This window comes from Eulemur rufifrons, chromosome 6 (assembly GCF_041146395.1).
Source record: "Eulemur rufifrons isolate Redbay chromosome 6, OSU_ERuf_1, whole genome shotgun sequence".
In the NCBI taxonomy this organism is placed as follows: domain Eukaryota; kingdom Metazoa; phylum Chordata; class Mammalia; order Primates; family Lemuridae; genus Eulemur; species Eulemur rufifrons.
Window position 1 is genome coordinate 70041196 of NC_090988.1, and position 17758 is coordinate 70058953.

General features: G+C 38.4%; 1 protein-coding gene across 3 annotated transcripts in view; it reads left to right on the forward strand.

Moving 5' to 3' along the window:
- NELL1 (neural EGFL like 1) overlaps positions 1-17758 on the forward strand; it is a 720354-nt gene that overhangs the window by 447396 nt on the left and 255200 nt on the right. For all 3 annotated transcript variants that reach the window (XM_069469705.1, XM_069469706.1, XM_069469704.1), the window contains one exon: positions 8660-8782. In XM_069469705.1, coding sequence (XP_069325806.1) covers positions 8660-8782 — 123 coding nt within the window. The remainder of the gene's footprint in view (positions 1-8659; positions 8783-17758) is intronic.

The window sequence follows — 17758 nt, forward strand, 5'->3', positions numbered from 1 at the left end:
TCTGACAAGGGGATAACCTCCAGAATCTACAAAGAACCCAAACAAATCAGCAAGAAAAGAACAACCCCATCAAAAAGTGGGCAAAAGACATGAACAGATTATTTTCAAAAGAAGATAGACAAATGGCCTACAAACAAATGAAAAAATACTCAATACTAGTAATCATTCAGAAATGCAAATTAAAACCTCAATGAAATACCACCTTACCCCTGTCAGAATGACCATCATCAAAAAGTCAAAAAACTGTATATGTTGGTGCAGATGCAGTGAAAAGGGAATGCTTATATATTCTTGGTGGCAATGTAAATTTGTACAATGAATGTGGAAAGCAGTATGGACACTCCTCAAAGAACTAAAAGTAGACCTACCATTTGATCTAGCAACCCCACTACTGTGTATCTACTATCTACTGAAAGGAAAATAAGTCACTTTTTCAAAAAGACACCTGCACTAGAATGTTTATCACGGCACAATTCACAATGACAAAGCTATGGAATCAACCTATGTGCCCATCCACTGATGAGTTGATAAAACATGGGAGGGGTGTGTGTGTGTGTGTGTGTGTGTGTGTATACCATACAGTACTACTCGGCTATAAAGAGGAATGAAATGTCTTTTGTGGCACCTTGGATGGAACTGGAGGCCATTATCCTAAGTGAAGTATCTTAGGAATGAGAAAACAAAAACCAAATGTTCTCACTTATAGGTGGGAGCTAAACGAATGGTATGTATGGCCATAAAGTGGAATAATGGACATTGAAAACTTAGAAAGGGGATTGTGGGATGGGGCTGAGGAATAAAAATTTGCCTGTCAGGTACAATATACACTATTTTGGTGCTAGGTGCACTGAAAGCCCTGACTTCAGCATTATACAATTCATCTGTGTAATAAAATCTATTGTACTCCTTAAATATATTGAGATAAATAAATCATAGCTCACTTCAACCTCAAACTCCTGGGCTCAAGTGATCCTCCTGCCTCAGCCTCCTGAGTAGCTGGGACTGCAGGTACATGCCATGACACCCATCTAGTTTTTCTATTTTTAGTAGAAATGGAAAATTCTCCTGCTCAGGCTGGTTTCAAACTCCTGAGCTCAAGCAGTCCTCCTGCCTTGGCCTCCCAGAGTGGCAGAATTACAGTCATGAGCCACCACACTTGGCCATTTTTGCTTTTTTTGATGTAGGCATTGATTGTTATAAACTTGCCTCTAATACTGCTTTTTCTGCTACTCATAGGTTATGGTATGTTGTATTTCAGTTAGGAAGGGCCAAAGACAGGGGAGAGGAACAGATGTTTTGTCTATGATAGGAACTGACCAACCAAAAAAAGTAGAGAAACCACAAACTGGAGATATGGTTAGGTTCCTGGGTGGGGTGAACTAGAACAAAGTAGAACAGGCACAGTGGGACATTTCAAGTGTCCTTAACTGGCCCAGGGTTCATTACCATCTAGTTTGCATTGCAGTTTTGATCTCCCAATGGACTTTCATGAAGGATTCTGGGACAATACATGTGCATAGACTAAGAGAGTTGTATAAGGAAACCTGTCAATCACCCAAGAGTGGGAAAAGGGAAACTCCATCTACAGGGAGAGTGGCAGTCCAGTTATGATATGTGTGTGCTAAAAATCCAGGGTCATCTCCACTCATGGAGAAAGACCTGTTCTCTCTCTGGAACATACTGTGCTTAACAAATCTTGGTGCTTGGCTCACTTGCATCTGTTTGGCCTGCTCATTTATTCTGTGGACTCAGACTCAGTAACCATTCTTTGATACTGAGATAAGAACCAGGAAACACATGAACCTGACATTTCTATTTTTATTTGCTTCAAGAATTTTTAAAATTTTACTCTTAATTTCTTTATTGACTCATTTGTCATTGAGGAACATGTTATTTAATTTCCATGTATTTGTACAGCTTCTGAAGTTCCTCTTGATACTGATTTCTAGTTTTATTTCATTGTTGGTCCAAAAATACTTGATATGATTTTGATTTTTAAAAATGTGTTGAGACTTATTTTGTGGTCTGACATACGGTCTAGCCTCGAGAATATTCCATGTGCTGATAAGAAGAATGTGTATTCTGCTTAAGTAGAATGAAATGTTCTTTAAATGTCTGGTATGTCCATATTGTCCATAGCTCAGCTTAAGTTCAATGTTTCCTTGTGGATTTTTGTCTAGATTATCTGTCCAATGCTGAGAATGGAGTGTTGACTGTTACTGCATTGCCATCTGTTTCTTCCTTTAGCTGTAATAATATTTATAATAAATGTATAATTGTTATATCCCAACCTTCTTTGTCTTTTTTAATGTCTATTTTATCTTATATAAGTATAGCTGCTCCTGATCACTTTTGTCCCTGTGTGTAGAGCCTATTTTTCCATCTCTTCACTTTTAGTTGGTGTATATTTTTACCAATGAAGTGAGTTTCTTATAGGTAGCAGGTAGTTGCATCTTGTTTGGGTTTTTTTTTTTTTTATTATTCATTCAGCCAGTCTGTACCTTTTAGTTGGGGAATTTAAACCATTTAAATTCAGGGTTGTTATTGATAGATGAGGACTTACTCCTGTCATTTTGTTAATTGCCTTCTGATTATTTTGTATATCCTTTTTTATTTCTTTCTCTCTTGTTTATCTTTGTGATTTGGTGGTTTTCTGTAATGGTATCATTTTCTTCCTTTCTCTTTCTCATTTTTGTATCTGCTCTACCGGTGAGTTTTATACATTCATGTGTTTTCATGAAGGCATATATTGTCTTTTCACTTACAGATGTAGGACTCCCTTTAGCATTTCTTGTAAGGCAGGTCTAGTGGTGACAAATTCACTCAGTTTTTGCTTGTCTGGGAAAAAGTTTATTCCTCCTTTATGTCTGAAGGATAGATTTGTTGAGTATGGTATTCTTGACTGACAGTTTTTTTTTTTTTTCCTTTCACCATTTTGAATATATCATCCTATTCTTTTCTGGCCTGTAAGTTTTCTCCTGTGAAATCTGCTGTTGGTCTGATAGAGTTTTCCTTAGATGTGATTTCATGCTTTTTTTCTTGCAATTTTTAGAATTCTCTCATTGACTTTTGAAAATTTGATTTTAATGTGCTTTGTAGAGGACCTTTTTGGATTGAATTTGTTTGAGGGATCTTTGAGTGTCCTTATGTGAATGTCCGTATCTCTCCCAAGAATTGGGTAGTTTTCTGCTATTATTTTATTAAATATATTTTCTATGCCTTTTCCCATCTTCTTCTTCTGGAACTCCTAAAATTCAAATACATATTTGCTTAATGGTTTTCCATGTGTCCCATAAGCTTAATTCATTATTTGTTTTTTATTTTTATTTTTTGACTTATTGGGGTTTGCAAAAGACCTGTCTTCAAGTTTAGAAATTATTTCTTCTGCTTAATTTAGTCTATTATTGAAGCCCTCAATTGTATTTTTTATTTTATTCATTTAATTATTGAGTTCCATAATTTTTCTCTCTCTTTTTTTTGGTGATATCTATCTCTTTGTTGAATTTCTCATTCAGATCCTACGTTATTTTCCTGAATTTGTTGAATTGACTGTGTTCTCTTGTATTTTGCTCAGTTTTCTTAACATCGTTATTTTGAATTCCGTTTTAGCCATTTAATAGATTTTATTTTCTTCGGAGTTTGTTACTGGAAAATTATTGTGTTCATTTGGAGTTGTCATATTTTCTTGCTTTTTTGTGTGTCCTGTGTCACTATGTTATTAATCTGTGTATCTGGTGTAACAGATACACCAATTCCAATTTTGTGGAGTTGCTTTTGTAGGGAAAGACTTTTTTCTTAGATGTGTTCTATAGTGTTGATTGGGTGTGGTACTTTGGCTTTGGGTCTGGGTGGATGCAGTATTGTAGTCTTTGTATGATTTCTTCAGGTGTAATCAATTTTTATGGTGTCTACGAGTGCCTTGGTCGCCTAGGCCGAAGTTTTAGAGATTGTGGCATAGCTTTGCTGAGGGTAGAAACATAAGGAGGGCTAGTCTTCATGCCCTGGTGTGAAGAGTGCACGTATATACACAGAGTAGTCTGCTGTTGGAGAGAGTGGAGACACTGGTAGTGGTGGGCCATGAGTGGACAAGTCCTCAGGCCTCTGTGTTGCACATTCAGGCCCATGGCAGGTCTGCCATTGGAGAAGGTGGGGGTGCCAGCATTGGTGGCAGGCTGTTCCCCAGGATGTGGTGTGCTATATGGGTTCAGATTCCATGGCTGTGACTATACCACTATGTCCAGCTAGTGTCACAATGCTCCAGCTTTCTGGGTTGATCTGGTGTCAGCAGGGCCCCAGGACATGCAGGCACTATTGGGCCCCAGGAAACCATGCATTCTGTGGTAGCTCCACCCTTAAAATGACATTGTATTTCAATGGTCTGGATCTGGGGAATGGAGATGACCCAACGTGAATTCCCTCTCTGGAAATATGCAGTTGCTTACATTCTAAGCAACTGCTTATACTGGGCTCAGGTCCTTTGAAGGCTGTGAGGTCTTCTGTAGCTAGGATTGCAGATGTCTGTGGTGGGAATATAGACAGCTGGGGCTCTCCCACTTTCCTTTTTCCCACAATGAGGAGTCCCTCTTGGTTTCAAGCTAATCAATACTGGGTGCTTTTTACCCTCTCTATGCTGCCATCCTGAGTTTCTCTGCCTTAGAGGATCTTTATCACTTTTCTGCTGAATTACAGTGTTCTCCCTTAGATCTCTGTTCAAGAGGTGAGTGAGTGCTGTGCACCTCTACTCAGTCATCTTGGTGACATCTCTCTCAACCAGTTTTAACTACCTTCCATTGATTAAGTCTGCCCACCAGTAGTTGTAGTGGCAGCAGTATTAATAGTAGTGGTAATAATGGCAATGGTAATAATATAACTTAATCTTGTAGCGCACTTACTAGTTGCAACGTGCTGTAATAAGTGTTCTACCTATATTAACTAGTTTAATTCTCACAACAATCCCAGGTGATAGGTTCTGTTATTATCCACATATGACAATTATGAAACTAAGACACAGTGAGATTGAGTAACTCACTCAAGTTCATATAGCTGGTTATTACCAACCCTAGTATCTTCTAACCCAGGATTGGTTCTGAAGTCTGTGCTTTAAACTTCTATGCCAGTCCATCTCTGCCTTTTGCAGCATCTCCAGCAGCTGGAAAGCAATATGATATTTTTAAAAGGAGACTGTATTTTCTTTGGCTCTCCCTGTCAAATACAGTTTTGAAAGTGTTAGTCACTTTGAAAACTTGGGCATGACTGTACAAAATGAAATGTGGAGGTTGTATAGCCTCAGTCCTTTTGGAATAGGTTATATCTTTTCAGAAAGTATGTAGGATCTCTCAATGGGAATTTGGGGCTAGAAGAGGACAGCCTTCATCTTTGGTGTTATGCAATAACTTCCATGTGTCTTGGTTTCGTTTTAGCCACGTCTAAATTACGTTCCAACTGCTCGGTGATGTGTTTGTTCACCCAGTGTTTGTACTCACAAATCTGAGTTCCCCTGCTGCCTAGTCCTGTAATCATAGGTGGGTTATTTAATGTCTTTTTATTTCAGCTCCTTCATTGTGAAATCAACAAACTTACTTCATTTGATTGTTGGGTAAATTAAATGATATATGTAGAATATTTTGTTCAGTACTTGGCACTTTCTAGGTTCAATACCATTATGTGGGCCGGGCGCGGTGGCTCACGCCTGTAATCCTAGCACTCTGGGAGGCCGAGGCGGGTGGATTGCTCAAGGTCAGGAGTTCGAGACCAGCCTGAGCGAGACCCCGTCTCTACTAAAAATAGAAACACATTATATGGACACCTAAAAATCTATATAGAAAAAATTAGCCGGGCATAGTGGCGCATGCCTGTAGTCCCAGCTACTCGGGAGGCTGAGGCAGTAGGATCGCTTGAGCCCAGGAGTTTGAGGTTGCTGTGAGCTAAGCTGACGCCACGGCACTCACTCTAGCCTGGGCAACAAAGTGAGACTCTGTCTCAACAAAAAAAAAAAAAAAAAAAAATACCATTATGTGAAGTACTGATAGTTACAAGGAGGATTGTAGAAAATAGGTTACAATTCCTCTCTTCAAGTTAATTAGTTAATTAAGTGATAAAACTTGCAAATATCATCATAATACATTATGATATGATTGCCTCCAAAGAGGTAAATACATTAAATTTCATGAAAGTTCCAAGATGGGTGAAATTCATGGTCTAGAGAGAAGGTGTGGAAGGCTTGCTTCACAAGTGTAGCCAGAGTATGGGTTTGAAGTATTGTTTGAAGGCTGGCAGGGTCACAGGTATACCTCTATATTGGGAAAGTATTTTGGGTTAGGGAAACAACATGAAGAATTAGAGAAGTAGGAACAAACTCATATATTTGCAGAACAGTGATGAGGCTACCTCATCAGAGAAAAGGGTTTATTTCAAGAATATTGAGAGAAAAGACCAGGTAGGTAAGGACGGACCAGACTTTTAGAATGTTGCACAAAACCATACCTTTCTCCACCCTGTTGTTTTGCCTGAAGTGCCCTTCATGGGCAACTCTAATTGAGAAAACCATGACCATCCATGAAAGACCAGTTCAAATATTACCTCTTGTAAGAAGACTTTTCTCTTCTCTCCATTAGAAGGAATTTCTGCTCTCCAATGAACTTTTAGTCTAGTTTATCTTTATTCCACTTATCTAGCATGACCACACATGCTGGCTTGCCAAGGTCATTCTGAGTTATGCCTGTTATCCCATTGTAATTATTAGTGGAGCACCCTTTCATTCTAAAATATGTTCGGTTTTTATGATAAAATATAAGGTCAACTACTTATAACTCTTAAGACTTCTCTCTTGTGTTCCAGTTAGTTACCCCTATTAAAATGGTCTTGTGAGCAGAGACCATATCTACTCATATTTGGTATTCCCAATAAAGATCATAATAATTATTTATTGAATGAATTTAAATTAGGAGACTGAAAACACTGGGAGTCTAAGTCTATATTCTTAGACTTTTTTGTGTGCCTAATATCATCTGGTATTACACTGGCACATACTAGGTGCTTGATAGGTTTGCAAATATGATTAGACATCCACAGAGTCACACCATTTCTGGAGTGTGCTGGAGTTGACTTTAGCATGAACTAGAATTATGTCCTCATAAATCTCTTTCTTTCTCACTGCTTGCTAACCTGTGCACATTTCTCACTGACAGTTTGGGTTGGTTTTAAGGCCTAAAGAAAAATTTTCTTTGGAAAATCCAAGGTGTTAAATCAAGAGTCAAATGTATGTGTCTTTACTCCAATTGTGCGTATATGACTAAAACAGCTCCATTTTACAGTATTTAAACTTTTTAATTACTAAGTCCCTGTAAGGAAATTTAAAATAAAAATTAATGAAGATGGATGAAATTTCAATTGATTGAAACATTGATTTAATAGTTCACTTAACAAATTATATTGAATTTTTAGTTTTTTTCCAGTTAGTATTATTTCTTTGGGGTTTCTAGCTGGTATTTCTACCCTTGTTTTTATAACCTTTTATGATTTAAATGGCCCTACTGGATTTTTTTTTCTTAAAATGTCTAAGAAGTTATACTAGCAGATGTTAAAAGGAATAAAGGGTTTAAACTTGTCATAATGCTTATTTGCAGAGTGGTCATTTGGATAACTGTGTAAGTATGCTGATTATGAAGTATCTTAACTATGAGAGGAAATCATAGTTACTTGTGAGTTCTTGGTTTCTAACTTAGAATCTTTCCATCTGTTTTGTAGGGTTAGAGCCATTTCCCTCCATGTTCTGTGGATTAAGGATGCCATAGTAATTTGAACTTATATAACCATATCACTAAACATTAGGCAACAGCCCTGAGGTTCGATTCTGAACCCTATGGAGTGGAGTATATGGAAAATTAGAGTTAAACTGCTGAGGGCCCTGAAACAGAGTCTCTAGAGTAAATAAATTCCTTTCCTAAATGTAGCACAACCCTGTGCTCACCAGCATTCTCATGACCAGAGCTACTCCTTTGAAAAACTTCTTGGTAAATGCTCCTTTGTTAGGCTATATTCATGGGCTTTCCTCTTCAGATTTATTCCCTTTGTTTTAAAGAAACCATGGAATCTCTATCGGTTTGTTTCTTTTTCTTTTTAAACTTAGAGGAAATTTTCCCAACCTTGGCATTGCCAACATTTCAGGCAAGTTAATTTGTTGTTGTTGTTGGCTTTTTTGTCCATTTTAAGTTGCTTAGTAGCATCCCTAACCTCTATCCACTAGGTTCTAGTGGCACTTCCTGTCCCCAACTATGGCAACCCAAAATACCCTCAGAGACGTCAAATGTTTCCAAGGGAAGGGGGTGCAAAATTGCCCCTGGTTGAGACCCATTGCCTTGGAACCCCTGTGGAAAACTTTTTAGAAGGTAGAAGAAATAACGACCTTAGATTAGCAGTTGCCAATCATGTGACTTACATAAGTTGTTTGGCTCCTCTGCCACTATTTCTTTACCTGCAAAGTGGGGATGATAACATCTTGCAGAGTTTAGATTTCAACAGAAACTACCAGGCACATAGTAAGGTCCTGACACATGATAGTCACTGTCATTCTTATTTGATGAGTTTCAGCTAACTTTTCCAAACCAGTGATTCCAACCTAAGAAAGGGTGTCTCTCTTTCTCTTTCACCCTACAAACAGAACATGATGAATGTGGCAGCGGGCAGCACAACTGTGACGAGAACGCCATCTGCACCAACACTGTCCAGGGACACAGCTGCACCTGCAAACCAGGCTACGTGGGAAATGGGACCATCTGCAGAGGTAGGCTTGCTGCCTTAGGGGTGAGGTGTGAGCTGCTGCCCTGCCTGGGCTGTTGGTGCTGATGTGGCAGACCTTTAAGCCACTCTAGTGGCTAAACACGGCCAGAGTTCCTGCTCCTGGTTTATCAACTGGCAAGGGTTACTGTGCATCAAAGAAAAAGAAAAATGCTTCAGGTTTAGCGTTTGAGTTGAAAGAAAATGGTGAGGGTGTGGGTCAGGGGCTTGGTTCCACAACTGGGTGGCTCTGCTCAGCTTTGCCTCTTGGTCTGAGTCAGTGATAGAAGCTCTGACTGCTGATGTGGGCTTTCCTTTTCTGTGAGCTTTGCTCAGGGGATAAGTAGACATTGTTCCTGTCCACACTTGAAGTATCTGCTGGGATAGGAAACATAACGTTTTAGCCCCGATCTGTGTTTGGGAGCAGTTTAGCCATTCAGAAACCAGTGCTCTGGCTTCCCTCTACCTTTTGAATTAAAGTTAAAATTCCTTCTTCTGGCTTATGAGGGCTTCGTTTGCAATCAGAAAAGATCCCAAGTAGCCAAAGCAATCTTAAGCAAACAGAACAAATCTGGAGGCATCACATTACCAGACTTCAAACCAGACTATCGGACTTTATTAATCAAAACAGTGTGGTATTGGCACAAAAATAGAGACATATACCAATATGCATTGGATTGGGGTAGAATTTTAATAAAAGATTGATTTTATTCCATGTTGGTGAGAGTGGGGTAAATGGATAGCCTCATACATGACCATGACTGTAAATTGATGAAACTGTTTTTGGACAACAATTTGACAACATCTATCAATATTCAAAGTGGGTATTCTCTTGATTCCATCCATTTGACTTCTTGAAATGTATTCTGGAAAAGTACAAGCTCATGAGGTGGGAAACATGTACATACAGTGATGTTTTTACAGCATTGTTTGTATTCACTGAAAACTGGAAACAACAAAAATATCTATTGGCGATGGAATGATTACATTTATTCTGGAATATTCATTTTATAGAATAGAATGCAGTGGTTGGAAACTGTAAGCTTGTGTATGTACACACATGAATACATACAAACACATACATACATACACACCGAAAAATCGTCAAGACATATTTTTGAGAAAAAAGAAAAATAAGTTACAGGATAATAAGGTTTATAGTATTACTGCATATCTAAGTTCATATAATATTTAAAAATAACTGTATACATACATATGTAAATGTGTAAAGACTGAAAATATGCAAACTGTTCACTTTATTACCCAAGAGTGTATGAAAAAAGAGCATCCACTAATTGCTATAAATTCTATATTATTTGCATTTCTTCCTGTAGGAATTTATACATGAATATTTGGGTGTTTTTTTTAAAGTTCCATGAGGTACATAAACTAGTGCTCAGTTTTTACAAAAAAGCTAAAGATATTTCCAAAACAAAACAACAAACAAAAACATTAATATAGTCCCATGGATTATCAAGCCTACTCCTGGTACCTGCATGCTAATGTTATAAATCTGAGGAGCAGCATAGGAATTTGATTTTAATGCATATTTTTCAGAATTATCTTACCTCATAAAATAATATTAATTTCCCTCTTTCAGTGTGTTTGTGTTTGCCAAGTCTTCTCTTGCTGTTGTGACAAATGGTGGCTTCACCTTTGTGGCACGTTGAAAGTCCAACTGTGAAAAATATGAGTTCAAATAATGTTCCTGGTGTCCACAGACTCTGAGGGGAAACATATCTTCCCTTGAAAGTTATGAATTAGGGAAAATGATTGTCTTAAAGGGATTCTCACGACCAGTTGTGTTGACCTCAATAAGTTAGAGAGAATTCTGTTTTTATAAATGTTGCATGGAAAGAGAATGTGGTGTAGTTGAAGCATTGGACAAAGAGCCTAGAAAGCTGGGGCTTAGACTTGCTTTCATTAGTGGTGTGTTGTAACTTCTATATTTTTACATATTAAAATTTGGTTGGTATCACTTTCCCTGTTTATCCAACAGTGTTTTTGCAAAGAATTACTAAAGAAACATATATTGATGTGTTTTAAACTATAAAATTGCTATACCAAGTGATGTCAGTATTATCAGTGTTATAATAAAGAAGAAGGACAAGGAGAAATAGGAAGAGGAGGAAGGTGAGAGTTCATGGCTTGGCCTGAACCTGGGCCTTCGCCCTGAGAAACCCAAATTTGTGACTCAGTTTCAGGGCATACGTTTTATAGTTAACTTTATCACCTGTAATTGAGACATTTAGAGTGAGAATTGGGCAAGGATAACCAGACAACCTGAACTAATTCTTTTTTTTTTTTAAGTGTTAAATATATAAAAGCTTTTATAGACATGGTGGTGGTCATAAACTTGACTAAATCTGGGTAGAAATAAACAGTTACTGCTTCTATTAAGTGTTACACAAGGCAGCCATTCCTAAAACAATACTAATTGGTGTGAATTCTCTCCAACGGCTTTCCTGGCAGCTAATATCCATGTAAGGAGTTTTTTCTTCACTTGGATGGATAATACCCATTTGCCTCAACAACTGTCATCAAGTATGTGCAACATAGCTTATTGGGCGTGTTCACATACGTTATCTCTTTTAGTTCCTCCCATAACCTTGGGAGATTGATGGTATTATTATATTTCCCAGATAAATCTTGAATAAGACATAGTTGGATCTGATTTAACCCAAAGAGTGGGATGCTTTTAGTTTTTCCCTCCTATTTCCTTTCCTCTCTTCCCTTCCCTTTTTCCTTTCTTTTTTCGTTCCCTCTTGCCTTCCTCTTATTCTACCTCTTATTCCTGGGCTATTCATCATTTAACTCTCTCCCTCTCCTCTCTCCATATTGTAACTAGAAATTGAAAAGAAAAAAAGGGAACAGAGAGTATAATAATATATAACTTAAAATAATTTTATTCACATATTTGATAAACAGACTAAAGTACTTTTGAAATCACGCAACATATGTTGCTAAATATTTTGGCATTTGAGGTTAAATGGACAAAATGCCTGCAAACGGTTTCACATCAGATTTGCATAACCTGACATGAGGGTTAGGCTTATCTGCAGAAAAGTGTTTATCTGCTTTCCCAGTCCTGCATTAATGCTGCAGTGGAAGGTGGGCTTTAACTAGGCAGTTGTCAATACATAACTGATAGACTAAGCCTTCTTTCTTATCTGTCATTAGCTCTGGATAAGATGTGGTGATCCTTGAAAGCATTCTTGTCTTAATGACTGATCATATTGACATTTATTTTATAAACATACTGTGAATGTGAATTCTGTGTCTGGAACATAGTTCTGGGCACCAAAAGGCATGCTAGACAAGGCCCCTGGGGATTTCACCATTTAGTGTTATAGAAAGATTTGAGCAAATGCTTACAGCCCAGTAAAACAATTTACAAAGTGGTATTATCTCATGTGAAAGAGACTTATAAAGAATTACTCCAAATATAGAGCTATGTGAGAAGCATATGTATTAGGTTAGGATTCCTTTGTTGCAAGTAATAGAGATCTACTGGCAAAACTGGCTATGTGATTTGCAGAGCCAAGGGAAAAATGCAAATATGGGCTACTTGTTCAAGGGCAGGAAAGACCTGCCCTATGAAGGTACTAAAGTATAAGACATTTCCTTTTTTTTTTTTTCCACAGTCTTTCTCCCTCTCTCTTGTTAAGATGTTTTGCATTTGCTATTTAATGTTGCTCCCTTGAGCGTGGGGATAATCTTGAAGTGAATGCTGACCCTCATAGGTGCTTCAGTTCCATCCCACTACTTGGCACACTCATGTGTCCCATCAACTTTAGGGTTCCCTGCTTCCCTGACCAATGCACCATGACTTGGTCTGGGGCAGGGAAGTTGAGTCAAGTATCTCCCCTTCTCTCCAGCCTTCCATCCCAGTCCACAGCAGATGGGAGACTCTCACCACTATTGCAGTCTCTGCACCAGTTCCCTGCATCACCTGTGGAGTGTACCAGGGTGCTGCTACCTTGGTGCAGGTATGGCACCACTGTGCTGTGCCTGGAGACACCAGAGCATGTGTGCCCAGCCCCAACTCCTCATGTCGTGTCTATGCACAGGACCCTGCTGGGGCACTGGCAGCTGGGTGGGGATGAAGAGTCAGGGAGGAAAGCCTGGGGCCAGTAGAAGACAGCTGAGAACCCATCCTAGAGAGGCAAGAAGGCACTGGGAGGTGGGACCACACATGAGCTAAGGCTCCAAACACCCAGAACATGCTCCATTGTCTCACTGGACTTCACTTACAAAACACATTCAAATATGAAATTATTAAGAACTTCAAGACAGTGACCACAGATGTTAAATCCCAGGCATAGGGCCCTTCTGAGTGAGGAATGCTGTGCAACTGCCCTGGGCACATACTTGTGAAGTTGGACATGTCTACTGCCTATTAGAATTAGTTAAAGAAAAAAAAAATTTATCATCAGCTTTCCAGGTGTGTCATAGAACCTACAGGTAAAAAGGTGTCTTGGGAACAGATTGCTCCAGGAGCTGGAATGCTAATAGCATTCTCTCCTCCTGTCTCCTTTCTGTTTCTGTGTGTTGTCTACGTGCTTTTCTCATTGCAGACTGGAATTTTGTTTGTCCGTGTGGTTCAGGGTCAGCTCCATGTATTGCAATCTCAGAAACTTGATCTTAGGGTACCTGAGATGAGCAATCTCTTGGGGATTAATTCACACTGAACAAACTCACAGATGACAGACATTTTATGGAAAAAGCCAATTTATTAATATATTATGAGAACTGTTATAGTTTAAAGAGTGCCTAGGAATAGCACCCTTGTTTTTCTTACCTACGTTTGGAACCAACTGAGAGTCAGATAAGGAAATCAAGCCCTTGGAGACCAAAATGTCAACATGAAAACTTATAAAGATTATGCCAGAGAACATGGCATGTGTGTGGGACAACAGTATTCGTTTTATTGAACCCCCAAATTAGGCTTGTGCAGCCAGTCACAGGTGAACCAGGGCAATCCATAGACCACCTATCTCCATGTGAGTGAAGCTTCCTCTTATACTCTGAAGCAGGTGGGAAAGCCCAGAATGGGTGTTTCCTGCAGGCATGTTGATCCCTAGTGCGTAAGTGAGGAAAGTGCTGGACTACACACGCCCAGCATGTCCGGTTTCTCTCTCCCACTCACCAATAATCAGGAAAGGATGAGAGCGGGGCCAAGAGGCCAAGGGGAAATTGCTCTGAGGGAAATCAGATAAATGGAAAAAAAGCATCTCCTCTTTTGCCCCCTACCTACTTCTGTTTAGAAGTGGCAAAATGTTTGTATCTATAATCTCATCTTCACGATTAAATGAAAGATGCAGGGAACCTTTAAACAATTTTAAAATTCAGAATTATTTAAATGAGAAATCACAGTGAAGGAGTTAGCTGGGGGTTTTATAGGCTCATGACCTCAGTATCTGTTCACTGCATGCAGCTATATCCACCATAGTCATGGTCATTTAGGAGAATATTCTAAAGCTAGTGCAAGGCACTTGCTCAAATTCCTTCCGCATTTCAGGAGATATTGGGTGGCATCAAACTGCTAGTGTCCACTCAGTGTCCTTCTGTTGTTTAAGGAAGCAGCTTAATTAATCTTTCCTTTCCCAGTGTTTATTTTCAAACCATTCAGGGGGACTCTGTAATGACTTTATAGTCTATGGCAATGTAAGCTCCCTTCTGCTAGCCTTTCAAGCCCTGGAAGCACCCACCCTGATGTCTCAGGCTGCATGAGCATCCCTTCTCTGTGCTCCCAAGATACCCTCCTGACACTCAGCCCTTAACATCTCAAGCTACAGTTGTCTGTTTACGTGTCTGTTTCCTGTAGGCCATGGCTTATGTATCTCTGTAATCAACATTTAGCACAGAGCAGAACATAGTGTAGTGCTCAGAAGTTTCTTGAGGAGCAAACACATGAAGATCCCTTTCTAATAGAATATGTGCTTTTGTATTTAGAAGATTTTACAAAAAAACCAAAAGTCTGCCTGGGACACAGGTGTACAAAAGTCACCCAAGCCTTATCCCCAGCCCATAAAACCACTGTTCCCAGAGGTAGACAGGCAAAGCAATTTTAATGTCGACTGGCTAATGATGACTGGCTTGCAAAGAAAATCATTACAGTAAAGTTTAGTTCACTGTAGAAATTCCAGGAACATAGGTAAATCTTTATTTTAAAACACTTTAGAATCCTGTAGTGCTCTGAAGATATTGATTATGAGCATGTTTGCATTGAGCACATGTATAGAAGAGCTGCTTAGAAATTTCTGTTTGATGAGATGCTAGATAAACTGTGTACAAGGAAAAATACAGAAAGCCAGAAACAGAAGGCCGGAGAAGGTTTGATATAGACTGAAAGATTAATGTGACAGCTCATGATAAAAATGCAAAGAAAACCCTGAATTAAATAAGTGGAATAGATACCTTACATGTACAAAGATGTTTTTCAGAGGCTCACAGGCAATATGAGAGGAAGGGAGAGGGAGAATAGGAAGGTAAGTTGTTGTAGTAAGGTATCACCAGAGATAAAATTTATAAACTACTGGGCTGTGAATCAGAGAAGATGAAATTTGGGGATTTTGAAGCATATAGCAAGGGAAATAGGAAGCCTTTGGCAAAAGTACTTACAACACTCTAGACATAGTTTTGAAATGTGGTTATTGTAATGAGGAAGAATTCAGGAAGGTACCAATCTAAAATTCTGCCTTCAGGTGTACAGACAAAATGTTGGAAAGAATGATGATGGGCAAGATTGACTGACATTATAGAACGGTTTGACTCAATTATAGCCAAGTCCATTTGTAATAATACATTCATATTGAAAAACAGGGAAGGATTGTGAGTATATTTCTAAGAGTGCACTTCTGGTTATAGAGCAATTTCCTAACAGTTCAAGAAAGGATTTGAAGCTGCGTCTCACATCTGATTGATTTATAAAGTCAGAAAGTAGGTAGATTAGAGATGGCTCAAGATCAGACTTGGTCAATAGGAAGAATCTTTGCAGCAAATGTGGACTATTCCTGTAGTAATTACGAGCCACTTTGGAGAGATCTAAAGAACTAAAAGTAGAACTACCATTTGATCTAGCAATCCCACTTCTGGGTATTTACCCAAAGGACAAAAAATCATTCTATAAAAAAGACACCTCCACTCAAATGTTTATAGCAGCACAATTCACAATTGTGAAGATGTGGAAACAGCCCAAATACCCATGATTAAATGAGTGGATTAATAAAATTGGGGTATATATACCATGGAGTACTACTCAGCCATAAAAAATAGTGAACTAATACCTGTTGTATTAATCCAGATGGAACAGGAGACCATTCTTCTATGTAAAGTATCACAAGAATGGAAAAACAAACACCACATGTATTCACCATTAAATTGGAACTAATCAGTCAACACTTATGTACACATATGGAAATAACATTCATCAGAAATCAAGCAGGTGGTGGGAGTAGGAGGGTATGAGTAAATTCACACCTAACGGGTACAATGCCCACTATCTGTGGGATAGGCACACTTATAACTTTGTCTCAAATGGTACAAAAGCAATTTATGTAACCAAAACATTTGTATCCCTGTAATATTATGATTTTTTTTTAATAAAAGCCACTTAAAATTTTCCATTTGTAGAGACTGATGCGAGGGGGTGTGCCATTGGTAGTGTTTAAGATTCTCTTCAGGGTCATATTGAAAATATTGTAAGAAATATGACTTTTAAATTTCCTTAGGTCTAATGGATGATTTTACCACAAATCATAAGCATAAACACAAGACTGATGTAAATGTGGATGGCAAAAGTCCCTTCCAGTTAAGTCCAACTAGTTATCACAAGTGTTCTTAACACAGGGATACAAATGTTAACACACAGTGGTAAGAAATAGTTTGTCAAGAGTATGCAGAAACATGCCATGATTAAATATGTGTAGACCTAAGGGATGGGCTGCAGACTGTCAGTGTTTTGGATTTTGGACATTCTAGTAGGTGTTTAATGGTATCACATTGTTTTAATTTACAATTCCCTAATTCCATATGATATGGAACATCTTTTCATATGTTTATTTGCCATGTTGATATCTTCTTTGGTGAGCTATCTATTCACCAAAGACAAAACATGTAATTTTACTTCTAAAAAGCTATTTCATTTTGAATAAAGTCTAAACTCAATTAGCAAGGCACTCAGGCCCTGTGACATGTGGCCCCATCTGGATATTTTGAGCCTCATCTCTTATGATATCGTCTCCCCTCTTTACCTTACCAGTCCCACTTGAGAGTTAAGTAATCATTTCTCACAGCAGGCCTGGCCAGATGATTTCATGGCCCCTTCCCACTCCTGTGGATCCTTTATTATACTGGAGTGCTTTCTTCTATACTGCTCTTCTTACAATTGAAATCCAATTCATCCCTCACAGACCAGCTCAAATCCCATTTTTCCTTGATCTTCTGAGTCAGAATAAATTGTTTCTCCTTTCCATTGTGCTTGTGGTAGTCAAATGTATTATATCTTGCAAAGCTTAGCTGTTTACATATCAGCCTTTGCTACTGACATAAGACCTTGTGGATCATGGGTGCTCTGTAAACATGTACTGATGGAAAATGAGAATTGGCCAGTTGATTTGACACAAATCAACTCTGCTCTTGGAGCTTGATGTATTAATTACTACCAAATCTAGACCATCATTCTGAAAAATCAAAGAGAAGTTAAAATTATGAAGTAAATTCTTATGTCATGTGTATTTTAATGTTTTGGAAAATCATCAGTGGACCTGATATTTCAAACCTTATCTGTTGCACATGCAAAATTCTGTAGACAATGAATATAGTTATGCACAAAATGATCAAATTCTTTGGCCTAATTTGAGAGGCAATAAGCAGCCCCCAAGTGTGGCTTCCTTTTTGCATAGCATATATTGTAATATCTTTTTAAACTCATTCACTTATTTAGGAATCCTAATACGGACTAAGTTTAGAGCTGGGAGAC